The sequence below is a fragment of the Budorcas taxicolor genome, chromosome 24, assembly GCF_023091745.1.
Source record: "Budorcas taxicolor isolate Tak-1 chromosome 24, Takin1.1, whole genome shotgun sequence".
Lineage (NCBI taxonomy): Eukaryota > Metazoa > Chordata > Mammalia > Artiodactyla > Bovidae > Budorcas > Budorcas taxicolor.
In genome coordinates, this window is record NC_068933.1 from 15,137,459 (window position 1) to 15,154,857 (window position 17,399).

Consider the following 17,399-nt stretch of genomic DNA (forward strand, 5'->3'; position numbering starts at 1 on the left):
TAAAATAATGCAAATATTGTACCATTTGTCTGCTCGCTACTGATTTCATCTAAGAAAGTCTCATAGGATTCATTTCAATCCAGAAATTTTGTGTCAAAAATAAGATTTTTTGGCTTAGAAAAATGATTCTATGTAACACTGTCTTAAGTAGAACTTAGATAAAATTTCTCTTAACATTTCCCCCATTTTAGGAAATGGGAGACTAAAGCAATCAGAAAGGGAGTGAACATTTATGAATAACTGTCCTGCATCATTGTAACTAATCAAGTCTTTTCTCCTGTTTTTTCTTAATTCCTACAATAAACAAAATTCTTAATTTGCATTAAGATGTAGCCTTAAATTTTGAAAAAATAATAGAAATTAAAGGACTTCCATTATTAAAGCAGGAAAAATATTTACAGAAAACCCTCCCTTTTTATTGTGCTGATTTCATGTTGTGGGTTCAAGTTTACAGAGACAGTGAATGTAGGTGATTTACAGAAGCATTTTCACTTTATTGCTCAGGGAAAAAGAACAAACTTCAATCCAAAACTCTGAGTTTGAAACATGCCTGAATGATCTGAAACTCTGTTATTATCTTTCAATGTAGGAATCAAGTTTTCCAATTTTTATACAGATGGATAATTTTGTCAGGTCACTAAACTTTTTCTTCTTCTAAGCAACAGAAGAAAACCAAAAACAAATGCTAAAATACACACAAGCTGATTCTCTTTCAAACCTTCTCATTTGGCAGAATTAGTTAAGATCCGTCTTTACATTATTTTCACTCACACATTCACATCAACCTCCTTTACTTTTGTGACTTCACCGACAGTGTTTCACAGAGATCTCAAATAGTACAAACATTTATGATTACTTGAAATGTTAATGGAGACAATTTTGATTTAAAAACTAAAAACATCTAGTAATATTCTTATTTGTGTCATTTTCCCCTTGTGATTATAGATGAGAAAGGTGTGGAAGTGTGCTTTTCAGAAAAAAGCTTGTGTTCCTTTCTTAGCGGTGGAACCACAGTTTTGCGTGGATTTCAGGGACTGCCAACAACTTACATTAGGGACCCAACCAGAACAATGCTTCTTCTTGGTTCTCCTGAGCAGGCAGTCATCATATACACTCGTGTTCCCCCATTTAGGCCTATTGGAAAAAGCCCACTTACAAAATAGCTATGACAAGGCAAATGGAAACACTAGCTCTAACAGAGACTTTGACTCCAACTGCCCCAAGTCTCATGGTACCTGAAAATCTGCAATGTGCTGAATAAGAGCTTTTCTCTCAACTACTTTGGACAGCATATTTTAATAGCCTCTTGAACTTGAAAAGAAGGTCTGTGATTCTATAGTATGATTGACTTGACTCATATCTTACTGATTCAATCTTTAATCTCCAGAATAATGGCTCACTGCCTAGGAGTTGGTTGAGTGACAATGTAGTTGCTGATATTAGAGAGAAGAATGATTGAAACAATCAAATATGGCTTTAGAAGAGTGCTGAATCCCAGAAAATGTGAAAACATGTACAAAGATTGATACAGTGGTACCATCTGATTGCTTTGACTGATTTAATAATGAATTTGGATGGGCTGTGTTTTATGATTAACCATTACAATTAGCCGTTATTATGGCATGAAAAAAAGTAAATGGGAAATAATTGTAAATAATGACGATGGACATGATTCAAGCCTTGGTTACTTTGGATGTGAAAGAAGACAGAAGGCTAATTGCCCAATTTAGTTTTGGTGTATTATAAATCTCTCAGGTTAATCAAAAGAGTATATAAAGAAGTACTGAAGGACTCAAGCTTTGTGGAATTTAGCTTTTTCTTTTTTTAAGTGAGAGTGATATGCCTTAAAGATGTTGGTATGTAATACTGATTTTACAAAAAATTAGGTAACATAATGTGATCGCTTTATGAGGAAAAAAAATCTCTGCCCTTATTTCTTAGTCTTAAAATGATAAATAAACATGGATGGCAACTGACCTATAAATGAGGCATCTGCTCTGAAAATATTTGTGCAATAATAGCCCCTAGTAGTACTTCAAAAAGCAGCACATAAGTTAATTAGCTCCAAGCTTTTCTTTGCTATTTTCAGTTTTAGTTATATATTGCAAATGTCACAAAAATGTAATTTGTTAAAATGAAACAATAAACCCCTCTCTTTTTTACTCAGATCCTAAAAGGAAATGTTTCTAATACAGGCTTCAAACATTTGTATTCAGGCTTTGCAAAGCATTAGTTTATGGGTTGCTGGAGTTATTCCAAAAAGCACAGTGAAGTGTATACACTAAAGGTAAACAAAAAATGTAAATATGGCACAGAGAGGCAGCATTCTATCCAAGTCTTACATCACTGTCGATGGTCAAACAGAATCAAAAGACAAGACCAATTAGAAGCTTGCTATTCTACTTTAATTCCTTTTTATATTTTCCTGGAAAATCATTAGTAATGGAAAAATACTGTCAAAATTTTATCTAGCAGTTAATATAGTCCAGCTCTTGTGTTTCTGCTACCCAGACAAAAGCATCTAAATGACGCTTCTCTCTTAGGAATTCAATAAGTAATTATTGCGATTAATTAGATTTTTCAATGTTATTTTTAAATGGTAGGATCTCATATTAAAGAATAATATTTTGAATTAATGAAATGCTAGAGCTGCCAGGTTGAAAGCTAAGAGACTTAACAGAGATCTGCTGACACTGGGAGAATGCAGCTCTTGACAGCAATCTCCCCAGTCCTTGAAATGACCTCAGAGATGTTGTCATTCAGAGAGAGCTCACCTTTCAGTTTTTTACTTGAATAAATATTTGGTCTGAGAACTGAGGCAATGACCAGCTTTGACACAACATGTCTGATACATGTGTGACAGTATGTAGAGCTACTTATAAGAAAAAACGGTGGCAAAATTAGGAAACAAACTATATCAAGCGCTCAGATCAAAGTACACTTAGTAAATGATTATATTTTATCATGGTTGAAATGTATCAACAATCCCTGTCCCATCCTCATGCTCATCCCTTAAGTGAAGAACAAAACCACTCATATTTTCACTTCAGTGATATGTTTCAAGTGTTCTCCCATAAGTCAGTGGGGAGGAGTTTGGGGAAACGAGGATTTTATGAAAACTCGTTTTGGGCGGGCTGCCGCCCAGTTATCAGAACATTGCAGAATGAAGTTATTTCATGAAAATCTGACAACTTCAAGCCTACTTCTGTACCCTACTTGACTGTGCAGATAGCATGTTTTTATTGTCAAACCTTTTATGGAAAGGATGCAGTCTTTTCTCATTTAGAAAACAGCATTTTTATTTCTGAAAAGCGTCTTTCCTGTCTTGTGATAACTACATTATAATTTTGAATAGTTCAGCTAATATTAAACAAAGATGAGGGTAATACCTTATTGGAGAATGTAACCTTTGAAGAAGGACAAAGAACTCTAACACATACCTTTTGTCCTTTTCTATACTTTATATAGAAAAATGCACCCATCTGCTCATAGGCATGTTCAGGATTGTCTAGAAGGAGTTTATCCAATGGCCAGGGGTTGATCTAAACAACCTCTAAGGTTTCTTTTAAGCCTAAGATTGGAGTCTTAATTCATAAAACCAAAATTTAGCTATATAATAATAGCATGGAAAAATGAAAAAAAATCTAGATGTTAAAATTTAGTATCATTTATTACTATAACTATGTAAGAAAAAGTCCCCAAAGCTTAAACCTATTCCTAGGGGGGAAAGCTGAAAAAAAATACACTAACATTTTATTATTTATGGCTGTACTTGCATGGTAGGGTGTCATGGTTTCCACCACCACCCCTCCAGTAAATATATATTGCCTTTAAAATGAAAAATAGTGTTTTAGTTCAATAGCAAAGGTCACATAACTTACAACAGAAGTTTGACTTGGGTTGAGAAACAAGAACTCAACTATTCTATCACTCAAATGCAACATTTTACCATTCATATACAATGGCATTTTAAAGACTTACTGGCATTTGTTTTTCAGACTGACACACTTTTATTGCTCAGAAGGGGTTGCTTTAGTTGTGGAGTTCTCATTTGGGGAAAGAAAAGATATCTGTTTGCAAGATGTTTCTTTGCATAGCTTTGTGTTAATTTTTTTTAGAAAAAGAATACAAACATAAGCACAGTTTGGCCAGTTCTTCAGTCTCAGTCTACAAGTTAATTCACTGATACTTATCCCTACATTTTGTTCCAGTTTGTGCTATGGAATTTTCAGATAGCAGAGGTTATGCTGAAATTTAGCTATATTTTGTAGGGAAGGTCTTTCCTGAAATGCCAAGTTATATGAGCTGGTCATGCAGAAATCTGGCTGAGGGTCATAAGGAGTAGGAATATTTTGGTTCTTTAGGGGAAGAACAGAAATGGTCCTTATCTCTGAGCTCTTCAAACACCAGCCTCTTAGAGAGAGGGTGCAAGTAAGAAGTTAGTCATGACTCAGTCTAATGGAATGTTCAAAGGCTCCATCTGACTGACTTCTGTAGCCCTTAACTCAGTCTTCACCTCTTTTTTTTTTTTAATAAAAACGATCCCATTCTTTATCTTTTCCCCATGTGTAGTATCATAAATATTTATATTGTCTGACCCCAAAATGCAGGACACATGTGCTAACAAATGATTGACAAGAGACCAGGGTATTTAACATTTGGATTATCTTTTAAAATTAAGTCTTGGAATAACCATAGCCATAAATTAAAACTCATGGATCTGCAATAAAGAATAAAGGTCAGATAAGCTCCAAGTCTGGTCTGGGGAGATGATAGAAAAACACAGGCTCGCAGCAAGCTCTCAGCTTACCCTGTGCTTAATAAAATCCATACTTGCTGAATCATCCATGTGCCTGAGTGGGTGCTCCAACATGATCAGGGATCACTGAGGATTTGGTACTTTGGTCAAGCATGTGTAATTGGTCCCTTATTTTAATATCAGTGAAATTGGGTTTAAAAAATTAGGAGAAAGTTTGAATAGAAATGTGCAGAAGGGTGCCGTACAATTTTCAATGTGTCCTCTACATGGATCAAGGAAACTCAGAATTCTATCCAGTTTGTCCTAGTGATAATAGGAGATGGGGGTGTCAATATATGCATGTAAATTTCCTTCTTTGTTTTTGTTTTTTTAAAGCACCACGTGCTCTCTGTTTTCCTGTGTTGCCTCTGAGTGATGAGGGTTGGAGGAAGCAGGTGGGTTTGGGCATTACTGCCAAGGGCTGTCCACAAGTGACCGCTCTGCCTGGAGGACTTTGCTCTCGCTCCTCCTTCCAACCTTTTCTTCTATCAGAGAAGATGTTGATGACAGGTGCTATTCACCCACCCACCTCTGAGGCCAGGCTAAGCCACCTTCAGCCTCTGTCACCTAGGCAGCCTCCTATGTCACCGACAGGAGAGGCCAGGAGCCCTTCCGGTCGCAGCCTGGCAGGAGGGGGTGGTACGCCAGCAATAATGAGAGCGCCCACTGAACTGAGTCTAAGAGCAATGCAATATGCCAAGTTGTTTTCCTATCTTATTTTATTTCAATCTTTAGAAGCCCTATGAGACACATGTAGTATGTACTCTCCACGTATTTTACCAAGAATAAAATGAATGGGGGCCTAGGCCCTCAAGGGGAAAATGTGAGGGACAAATTCAGGAGCTGATGATCCTGAAAATGGAAACCTTGCTGAAGCACAAATTATAAATATATTTTCAGTTCATTTTCATTAGATATAATCAGTTTAGTAGTGATACTTGTTTAAAAGGGACTATTCAAACTATGTCTGTCTGTCTCTCTAAATGGGGGGAGCATCTAACCAAGCAGAGGTTCCTTTTCTTGATTATACTGTCCACACAGCACAACTGGGAGTCAGTTTAATTTCAGTTTTTTTTTGTTTTGTTTTGGCGATTTTGAAAGTAGACAGATAAGCATCAGATTATTAGATTAATTTAGCTCATTAGAGTTGCCTGAAGGGAAAATCCTTTTCTTTTGTAATTCAGCTGCATAGGCAGAATATTATTGTGATTACATAATGCAAAACTCTCTTCCTAGAGTAAACTTAATTATAGAATGCCTGAACTGATAATTAAAGAAGGATGTAACCTCAGAGTTGGGTGAAGACTTTGAGGAATTGAAGGTCACAATAACTATTAGATTAGAGACACCTGTTTCAAATGGTCGACCTTTCTTTGTTTTGCTTTGTTTCAACATCTTAAATTTCTTGAGTTACCTCATGGTCATTTGGCAGATGTCCATCATGAAAAATGAAAAAATAAGCAGGCTATAGATAGATATAACCTCTTTTTCCCTAATGAGAACATATTTGTCTTTTAATAAGATATTTACCTAAGAATACTTCTCTTCATAATGTGAACATCGTTTAACTCCAAAATTCATACCTGTGGTTCTGATTCTAAGTTGATTTTGAAAGGATGAGCCTTTCCATCTTCAGTTACCTGTGGAGACCATAAGCGAGCTTCCGCCCTGTAAATAAAAATAAAATTTGTAAACCCAAATTCTAATGGGACTTCTAGTTTTAATACAGTTTAATTTCCTGTGTTTGTGAATCCCGAAAACCCAACCATGCTGGCTCCCTGATGTTGAACTTTCAGCCTCCATAACTGTGAGAAATAAATGTTTGTTGCTTAAGCCAGCCAGTCTATGGTATTCGATTGTAGCAACTTGGACTAAAGCAAGGACACCGTAGAGTTTCTGGAGAAAGTGGGTCTGCCGTGCATGCGGGAAGCATACGGGAGAGGGAGATCCTGGCGACCTGCCCTGCAGATGACCACAGGGCAACCCCCCTGGATCTTCTCAACTTCCCTCCTGTCCTATGTAGGGCACCACAGGAGGCAGTGAATGATGTGCCAGGTGGATTTGCTGCTGGCATCAAGGAAATGGGCTCCGTCCAGCTCTTCTCATGTATCTACTCAGGGTCGTGTGGCTCCTACGGAACTATGTGCTTGGCAGGAACACAGGTGATGCAGAGACAGGGACAGAGTCAGTTTCACCCCATGAAATGGCAGACTGGCTGATGGATTGTGTCCTCTGGACCACAGCAGGGAAAACTGTGGACCCAACAGCAGCAGGATAGACACACATGCTAACCACGGCCACAGATCATTCTTTTCACAGTTCAGTTTCAGATCTCGGGTCTGATGGCAAAAGATCAGGTTCGATTTCCTAATATTGTTTTTGATCAGAAATGTCTCCTTGTCTAAAAACCCTCATGTGCCCATGTCCTCTCATACCTTGTGAGATTCTTCCGGGCTGAATTCAGTACAAAACAGAAAACAGCATACAGGACATTAGCAACCAAATTTTAATAGGATAACAGTTTGGCAAGCAGAAGATTCTTCTGGGAAATTCCATTCCATTCTCTACCATGTTTAGAACAGCAGTGTAGTTAGACATGCTGTTTGGTGTTTGTATGGCCAGTACTATTTTCTTGGTCGACCAACTGGGTTAGTGAAGGAAAAAAAATTCTTTTAGCCTCTTTCATTATTCTGACATTCCAGAGAATTCTTTTTAGAACTCCTTTGTTAACAGCTACCAGACTGACTTCAGTGAAGGACAGACCAAAGTGGCCAACATATAAAAAAGCCAGTTAAAATTCTGGGTCCTGCAATATTCTTCCTCACGGGGAGGATGAAGTCATTTATCATTCTGGTTCAGGTCCTCCTGCAAAACAGATCAAATTTTACCCCCATTAATTAAAGATCACCTGTCAACTTTGAGACAGAGCTGGTGTCCTGCTGCCTTAATCCTGTCCTGTGCATCAGCGTGAGTCATGGACTCTGTCCCGAAGCCATCAATAGCCAGGATGACATCTCCAGGACATAGGTTGGCAGCTGCCGCCTTGCTTCCTGGAGTGATCTGGAAGAAATCATCACATAGCTAAAAATCAACACCCTGTGGCACCTTTTTTGTGCCTGACATTTGTACTTCACCTTGGTAACATTCTAAATGCTTCACTGGGCAGGAACTACTGTGCTCAGTGGCTCAGCCCTGTGTGACTCTTTGTGACCCCATGGACTGCAGCCTGCCAGGCTCCTCTATCCATGGGATTTCCCAGGCAAAAGTGCTGGAGTAGGTTGCCATTTCCTCCTCCAGGGGATCTTCCAGACCCAAGAATCAAACCTGAGTCTCCTGCAGCTCCTGCATTGGCTGGTGGATTCTTTACCCCCGAGCCACCTGGGAAGTCCCCTGCAGAAAATATTATATCTAGCTTAACTCTTAATTGGCCAATTGTATTCTACTTTCCTGCTATGTGAGATAATTCTATTTCTTACTAACCACATTTTCTCCATCTTGACATTTCTAATTCTCTTTGAAAACATCTTCCATGACTCCCTGTTTGAATCATATTTTTGCTTTAAATAAAAATTTGCTTTCTTAGAGTCTTTGGTCACCCCAGACTCTCTATTTGGGAATATAACTTTGCTATTAATATATTTGGGGTGCTTTTATATTTGAATTGAAACAGATTTAGCATCCCTATAATGCACTTGGGTGGGATATAGAAAGCTGGAAAGAGAATCACTCTTGTATTAACAAGAAGCCAGATAATATGCAAAATTATAACTTTGCACAGACTCCAGAGAACTGAAGTTGCAGGGCAACCAACTAGCTTGGAATCTAAGGAAAGATGGGCATCTCCATGGAAAGATGAGACGTAAGCACAGGCTCACTTGTATCAGAGCACAAAGGAAGATGGGGCCAAGTGTACAAGCTAGTGAGAAGAATTTAGCTATAACTGTGAACAAATTGCTAAAGGCCAAGTATGAGTTAAACAGTGAGAGTCTAGAACCCCTGGGAACTACAGACACAAGAGAGTTTTGTGTCCACTTAGAGTCTCTTCTCCATAAACGAAGAAGAGATGGAATAAGTAGAAAACAACTAATAAGATGGCGGCTTTCAATTAAACTGTGCCACTGATTACATTGTCATAGCATTCTTCCAAGGAGCAAGCGTAATGTTTCTTTTGATTGCTATACCCACTCCCAGCTTTTCTGGGTATATCCAATTGACAATGAATAGTCCTCACTTGGTGTCACCCTGCCTACTTCTCTAGCGTGATCTCACAACGTTCTGCTCCTCTTCGTCCACTGCCCTACAGCCAGTCAGATTTCCTTTGAGCTCCTCAGATAGGCCAAGCTTGCACCCTCTTCTGGGCTTTCACGCACTGTTCCTTCTGCCTGAAATGCTCCACATGCTTGTCAGCCTGTTGCTCCTGCTCATCCTTTTGGTTTAGGTTTAAACGTCACGATGGGACCTCCCCAGACCTCTGATACAGCGTCTCCAGCCCCTCCCCATCGTTCTCCACTGTGACGCCCCATTCTTTCCCTCTATGAAGACAACTTGTATTTGCATGCCTGTTTATTTACTTGGGTATTGTGTCTTCCCAACCTCAACTTCTTGAAGGACAATACTATGTATATTCCTAATGCTTCCCAGTGTATACTCAGTGTTCCCAGCTGATGAATAACTACTTGAAAGATGAATGAAGTGGACATTTAATCAGAGCTTATGAAACAAAAAAGAACTAGTCCGCACACACCCAAAGATGATGGCTATTAATGTCAATCTGTCACTGCTCCTTTTGCAAGTTCCCACTGGTTAGAGCAGGATAATACGTGGAAAGAAAGAAAAGAAAGGTAGCGCTAAGACATGTCCGACTTTTGCGGCCCTGTGGACTGTAGCCTGCCAGGCTCTTCTGTCCATGGGATTCTCCAGGCAATAATACTGGAGTGGGTTGCCATTTCCTTCTCCAGGGGATCTTCCCTACCCAGGAATCAAACCCAGGTCTCCAGCATTGCAGGCAGATTCTTTACCAACTGAGCTATGCAGGAAGCCTGGATAATATGTGGAACTTGACTTAAACCTCAAACTGCTCCAGGAATAAATTAGATCATTCCTAATGTTTAACTGAGGATCAGTCATTATTTCATTTTTTCTCCACTTGCTTAATCTAGTCATCGATATAACTAGTCATTGAGTTATCTTCATGGCTCTAAGAGAGACCCAAGATTCACATAATTGAATGAAGTGAAGTGAGTCATTCAGTCATGTCCGACTCTTTGCAATCCCATGGACTATACAGTCCATGGAATTCTCCAGCCCAGAGTACTGGAGTAGGTAGCTTTGCCCTTCTCCAGGGGATCGTCCCAACCCAGGGATCGAACCCAGGTCTCCCACATTGCAGGAGGATTCTTTACTAGCTGAGCTACAAGGGAAGCCTGAGAACACCCGAGTGGGTAGCCTTTCCCTTCTCCAGCGGATCTTCCCAACCTAGGAATCGAACCAGGGTCTCCTGCATTGCAGGCAGATTCTTTACCAACTGAGCTATGAGGGAAGCCCTGTATAAATGAATAATTCATATAAATTTATATTCATAAGAAGAAAATAAATAATTCTCATGTGTCCTAGATCTTCAGTCTCATCAATAAAATGTTTATTGTACTCAGTTCATGTCTCTGATCATCTCACAGTAGGAATCATGATTATTTTCCAGTAGGGACACATAATGGGGCCCTGGGTGAAGACAACTGGAGATTATTACATCTCAACTTTTGGGAGGCATGCCATTTTTCCATTTAGAAATTCTCCCAGACTCACAACTGTTAGAAGAATAAGAGTTTCCATTCCCAGTGTGGCTTGTAGAGATAAAAATAACCTCAAACTTTTAATTTTCTCTAGCTATAGTTCATCAAAAATCAATACAGTCTATTTTAAAACTTCTAAGACCAGAATGCTTTTTTTTTTTTTTCAGAATGCTTTTCTTTGAGTTAAAACATGAGAAAGCATGGCTCAATGTGTTTGCTTTTAAAGACTCAACTAGCTTTTCTAATATACTTAAATTTGGTTTACATATAATACTCAATATTGATTTAGAAAAGCCTAACGTTATTTCTTAGCTCTGGTTCCAGTAAGTGTAAACATCTGAGGGTAGGCTTGGTGCGTATTGCTCTATATAAATTTTAAACAGAGACATCTGGTGTGCTGAACTTAGATACTGAATATGACTAAATGTGGGCCTCCCCAGTGGCTCAGTGGTAAAGAATCAGCCTGCAATGCAGGAGCTGCAGGAGACGACGGTTCTATCCCTGGGTAAGGATGATTCCTGGGGGAGGGCGTGGCAACCCACTTCAGTGTTCCTGCCTGGAGAATCCCATGGACAGAGGAGGGTGGTGGGCTACAGTCCATGGGGTCGCACAGAGTCGGATATGACTGAAGTGACTTAGTTTGCACGCATGAGTAAATGTAATTAGCAATGTTAATATGGAAGTTAATAACTATCTTATACTTACCCAAAATATTACATTTACAAAACTCTTTCTAATAACTCTACCATTACAACTCTAAGACAGGCTGGACAAAGGAGGCTGCTTTTTTTCCATGAGAGGAGGTAAAGTGACTAAGGAACCTATGGCTTCTCACTAAGCTGGGAGCTCTGTCGCCAGTGGTTTCATTAAGTCACATAGGAAAGGCGGCTGATGGTGACGCCGGAACCAGAGTCTGACTTTGCATTCAACCTGGACATTGATTTCCTGGGACCTCCAAGGTGAGAGTTGATAAGAAAGAAAAAAAGTGTGTCGAGAGATGGACGAGAGAGAAGGAGAAAATAGGATCTTCCCTTCTTCCTGGGTCTCAAGTTCAGCAAGGTTAGTGATCAGCAAGTGACCACTAAATTGGCCTGGTTTTAGGAAGTTAAACGATCTGTTTAATCACAAGAATCTATTATTTCCCAGCGTTACTTTATATTATTACTTTGCATTTCATTTATATTACTGCTTATAGTTTAACATTTCCCCAAATTAGAGAAGAGAGAGGTAAAATGAGGCAAGAGGTTTTCAGTGGATTATTATTCAGTTTCATTAGTGTCTCAAAAGTCAAAAGCATTTAAGAGATCATTGGAAACAGTACTGCCGCCAGTCACTGAACACATGGTTTCAAACTTGTCGGATGAGAAGAATCACTGGGTGAGGGGGAGGGGAGGTGGGGGGTCTTTGCTCAACATAAAGATTCCAGTCCAATCCAGAAGCCTAGGTACATCCTCCTGTATACTTGAAATCATCTCTAGATTACTTATAATACCTAACGTGATGTAAATACTATGTAAGTAGTTGCCGAGGGCTATGTGGGAAAAGACCTCATTCAACTGTAAACATTGCTTTCTAAAAGTTCAAATTTCCAATATAGTTTATATTAAAGTACTATTCTGTGTTAAAGCCTAACATTTTCTATGTTGGGACCCGGGTCCGTATACAGCATTCTCAGTCACAGTGATCTTGATCCTGGGTGTGCTCGGTATACAAAGGAGGGAAGAGGAAGTGAGTGGGAAGGGACATACTGGCAGGAGATGTATACAGTCATTTTACATCATGTACACAAAAGAAGCCTGTGCTTTATTCCAAACTGGACCATTTGTGAAAACAAACTGTCTGTAACTTGGCTATGATAATAGATCTACCTTCAGGGTGGTCCAAACATTTAAGACAGAGAGAGATTCCTTAGAAACTTTTTCCAGAAGAAGAAAAGCTGCTCACTTAGAGACGTGAACCTTCTGTGAAATACCTAGGCCAGCTGTATACAGTGTTTGCAGTAACAATGCCCTCCCCCACACTAAACATCCGCAACTTAAATTCACATTGCACCAAGTAAAGAGCACCTTTGCCTAGAAACTGCTGCTGCTGCTAAGTCGCTTCAGTTGTGTCCGACTCTGTGCGACCCCATAGACGGGAGCCCACCAGGCTCCCCCATCCCTGGGATTCTCCAGGCAAGAATACTGGAGTGGGTTGCCATTTCCTTCTCCAATGTATGAAACTGAAAAATCAAATTGAAGTCGCTCAGTCGTGTCCGACTCTTAGTGACCCCATGGACTGTAGCCTACCAGCCTCCTCCATCTATGGGATTTTCCAGGCAAGAGTACTAGAGTGGGGTGCCATTGCCTTCTCTGCCTAGAAACTACTTTCCTACAAATCGGATCACAACCAATTTGCTCAAAAATTTTTTTGAGATTGTTTGGTATTTGATTTATCATCTGAGCCATCAGGGAAGCCCCAATTTATCTTACTTCTAATGTTTTTTTTATGATACAGAGTTTTACCTGGCTGATTAATTGGATGGTAAACAATTATTGGGTGGGGACCCTTTGTCCTAATTTTGTGAACTGTAATTTCAACTGATGGAAAGAGTTATTTTGTAAACCATGCTCCCCAGCAGAGGCTGGAGCAGAGGACCACTGTCTAAGTAGCATTGCTATCATCTGCTTTTGTAGAGTGTGAGGAAGGGAAGGGTGGGCATTGCTTGCAGGATAAAAATTGAATTGTCTTGAGGACCATATCTCATTCATGGGACTTATTCTGGTGTCCAGTACAGGCACTGGTGTTTTAATTCTTTGCATGCTTAAGAACTTACATAAAACAAATCAGTGAACAATAAAAGTTTTCCTTTTTATTTATTGTGGGATATTTCTGAGAACATAACTTGCACCTACTAGGAAAATAAAGTTATGTCAAAAGTGAACAATTTAATAACTCATATTGTGTCTATTTTTATTCTGTAACATATATGAGGTACTAGACACTGTGCTTGGCACTGAATAGCCCCCCTCCCAAATTTGCTGGTTGTTGCCAAGAGGGGGCCATGCAATCTGTGGGATACACATGTACTCAGACAACTGTGGTACAAGGAGTAATGTAAGGAGATGTAGGTCAAGAGCTACAGTAATTAAGTGGATGAAATGATGGCTACCAGAATCAGGCTGGAGGAGTGGTATTTAAATGGGTTTCCAGAGGCACAGAGGACAGTGGAATGGGTGGGGAAGAGAATTCTGGAGAAAAATGATAGCAAGAGCAAAGCTACATTAGAGAAAGCTATGTCAGAGAAATCATAAGCGGTCCAGAGTATGGGCCCCACTACATATTTGTACAGTGAGAGGAAGAAAGGAGAGAAAAGAGAGGGAGGAAACAGAGTTGGACACTTGAGTTGAGAGAGAAGGTGAAAGCCGTGAATGTCATGCTAAAAACCACACATTTTATTCTCTATAAACTGGGGACACCACTGAAGAACTTTTAAAAATGGGGAAGATAGGATCAACCAGCAACCATCTCAGAGATGGCTGGTGAGAATATGCATGGTGAATCGAGAAGGGAGACAACTAGGTTTCAACTTATGAAATCTTGATGGGGGACAGTGGAAGAAAAAGAGGAAAATGGTAGATCTGAAAGACATAGGATCAACAGGACCTGGTGATGAGTTGCATGGCACAAAATGCCTCTTTGGAAATATCTGTACAATAAGCAGAATCTTTCATGTGTTTGGAGGATGCAGGCTTTGGAAGCAAGTCGACCTGCATCAAAGTCCATCCCACCACTGTGGTCATCGGCAGGTTATAAAGCTCTTGAAGACTTACTCGCTTTATCTGCAGAAAGGGATATTACTACTACTTCTCTGATAGGATTATTGTGAGATTCAAGTGAGTTAGTGGGTATGAAAGGCTTAGAAGGGTGCATGGCAGGCAAAAGTATACTAATGCACACACAACCTCATCCACTACCTTTTAACACAGTATAAAAATTAAGAAATTAATACAATTATTCTACCACCTAATTAAAATACTGATAAGTATGTTCATATCTTTTAGTCTTTTTCCCAAATGATTTTTAGTATTCTAATAATTTCAGTGGATGTACTCTCAATTAGGTGTTCATTAAAGCAAAAAAGTTCAAGTGACTATGTTTTCATTTATTGAATAAGAATCTACCGTGTGAACGGCTTTGGGTACACTTGGATAATAAAGTGTACACCTATTAGAATAATAAAAGGTACACCAATTAGGATAAATTTATAAAGTTATCTCAAAAGTAAATGACTTCATCACTCATATTGTGTCTACTTTTATTCTGTAATGTAAGAGATACTAGACACTGTGCTTGGCACTGAGTAGCCCCCTAAATCTGCTGGTTGTTGCCCTAAGCAGGGGAGCATGCAATCTGGGATACAGATGTATTCAAACAATTGTGGTACAAGGTATAATGTAAGAAGAGGTTGTAGGTAAATTAAGTGGATGAAATGAATTAAGTGGATGAAAACAAAGCAGTGTAGCGGTACCTGCTGTCCTTGAGTTAAATTAATTGAAGAGAGAATCAGTAGTGAAATAAAATAATCATATGTGTTCATATGCACTGTTATTGAACCAAGTGTCACTGTGAGTGACACAAATTAATTATGAGTTAAAAATTCAAACAGAATTGGCTTACCAAATAATAGTTGTCATTATATCAAATATATTTACTGATAGCTCCTGCAGTCAAGTGCAAAATGTTAAGTTCTGCTTTGAAATAAACATTGTTTATAAAGTCAACAACTCAACATTTCAAGCATGAGATTAATCATATTGATATGTTCCACAGTAATAGCAAGATACTTCTTTAATAAATCACTGAAAGGATTTTTGTGACAAAGTTGTTTCCCTAAGATTTACTATAATATGATTTGTTAGGATTTATAATATAAATAGGATTTGTTAGGATTCAAAAGCTTATTTCATTTAATATAAACAAATGAACACTATACTTTAGAAACTTTAAAAATATTTCTCTGTAGAGATAATGGAAATTGTTTCCTTTGGTAAATCCATAAAAGGCATTGCTTGGCCCAGATCATTGAACCATTTTCTGCCTAATTTACTTAGGAACATTTTGGGAGTATGTTAAGTTCTTATGTCCATATGAAAACACATGTCAGATGTGTTTATGTTTTCAAAAAATGTAAAACAAAGCTTGAAATGTTCCATGCATCCATATGTTTTGAGATATTTTTAAAAAGCCATTGGTTCTTAAAACCCATAGGTAGAATTTAGAATTTAGAATTCTTTGTTCAAAGTCCGTTAGTCAGATTATAAAGTATACATTTATAAAATATAGTATGAGCAATAAGGAAGAAAATAAAGCATAGTAAAGATATAAATATGCTGAAAGTTTATGTTTGAAAATTAGGTTTAATATATATATTCATATGCAATAATTGAAATAATATCAATTTTATGTTAAGACGATGTTAGAAACAAATCAACTAGACCAACTATAAATTTACTGACAGGACAGATCCTGAATTTTTTTTCACTTCCTTTTTTCTTAATTGGACAATACTTTAGGAAATTGAAAGTTTAAGGAAAGCTTGATTTTGATAATGAAGTATTATCTTCAGAGTTACTAGTCTGAAAGATGGCTCTCCATCAGATGAAGGAAGCTGTCTGACACGTTTTCTTTATAGTTTGAGTTATAGGTGATGATATCTAAGCCAAGTTCCAGCTTTGGAAAGTATTTACTCAAAATGCCTGGAAACCTAGTAATACAAATTAGTAACTTTCCCCGTCTGGGCTGATATGATAGATTCCAACTTGGCCAGCCCAGGTGGTGCCCTCCGAACAGCGCCCTGAACTTTTCATCCAGACAAGGAAAGCATTCAGACGCGCATCTCTCTCCAACACCGTCTCCGCTCTCTCCAACAAAGCACCACCGTCTCCGCTTTTCTGATCCCACCTCGTTTGTTACTGAAAGGAAACCCGGCTTCGAGGGAGAGAAGGCAGCCCACCTCACAGGGAAACCACGCAACCAGTTCACCCCCATCGGAAAACTGTGGGAGGTCAAGAGGCTGCAGACAGAGACCACCAGGACGGACGTGGTTAATTCTCTAAGCCGCTCCGCATCCTCCGAACTTTGTTCGCTGAGATGCTGCCGTCCCTCGACCTGTGAACCCGAAGCCAGGACCCACCCAGCACACCCCAGTGGCTCACTGGCCGCTCTCCTCCCCCGAGGGGGCCCGCGGCACGCCAGAGTCCCCGACTTGCAGCCGAAGGATGGAAAACACATACCCTGGTGATGACCAAAGGCTGGTTGAAGTCTATGCCCCCCGAAAGTCTGAAGCCCCAGGGCGCCGGCCCGGGCAGGACCACGTTTTGGGGCATGGTGCCTCCTGGCACGGCCTTACTCGGGCGGGGCCGCAGCGAGTGTCCCCGAGCGGCACGGCCCACTCCACTCCCGGGGCAGTGTCCTCGCTGGACCGCGACCCGGGAGCTTTATCCCCGCTCCCGAGTGACGTCACTGGCCTCCCCTCCTCCCCGCCCCCTCCCACCAAGGAGAGCTCCAACTTTGGAAGAAAGAGACGTGCCAGACCCGCGGGAGTTTACAGACGCACCGGGTCGGGCGCAGCCTCCCAGACTTCTTGGGCTTAAGGCTGGAGGAGGCTTCGGGTTACAACTCCCATCCCTCTCTTAAAGTAACACCTGTCCTACTGTTTATCTTCTGCTTGGAGAGCCACAGGGAACTTCATTGGAAGTTAAAAGCAGTTAAACCACAGCCTCTATACTTCAAGTTAAAAGAAGACCAGCATCATCAGTGCAATTGGTTAT

The 17,399-nt window shown here is 39.7% G+C and overlaps 1 protein-coding gene across 2 annotated transcripts in view; it reads right to left on the bottom strand.

Moving 5' to 3' along the window:
- Nucleotides 1–17,057, bottom strand: part of PDLIM3 (PDZ and LIM domain 3) — a 28,960-nt gene extending 11,903 nt beyond the window's left edge. The window contains exons 1-3 of one of the 2 annotated variants that reach the window (XM_052661280.1): nucleotides 16,863–17,057; nucleotides 7,707–7,858; nucleotides 6,382–6,466 (exon numbers count right to left, since the gene is read on the bottom strand). In XM_052661280.1, the coding sequence (XP_052517240.1) occupies nucleotides 6,382–6,466; nucleotides 7,707–7,858; nucleotides 16,863–16,955 (330 nt within the window). In that variant the 5' untranslated portion in view covers nucleotides 16,956–17,057. The remainder of the gene's footprint in view (nucleotides 1–6,381; nucleotides 6,467–7,706; nucleotides 7,859–16,862) is intronic. The other variant, XM_052661279.1, reaches the window with a different exon arrangement.
- Nucleotides 17,058–17,399: the final 342 nt, after the last annotated feature.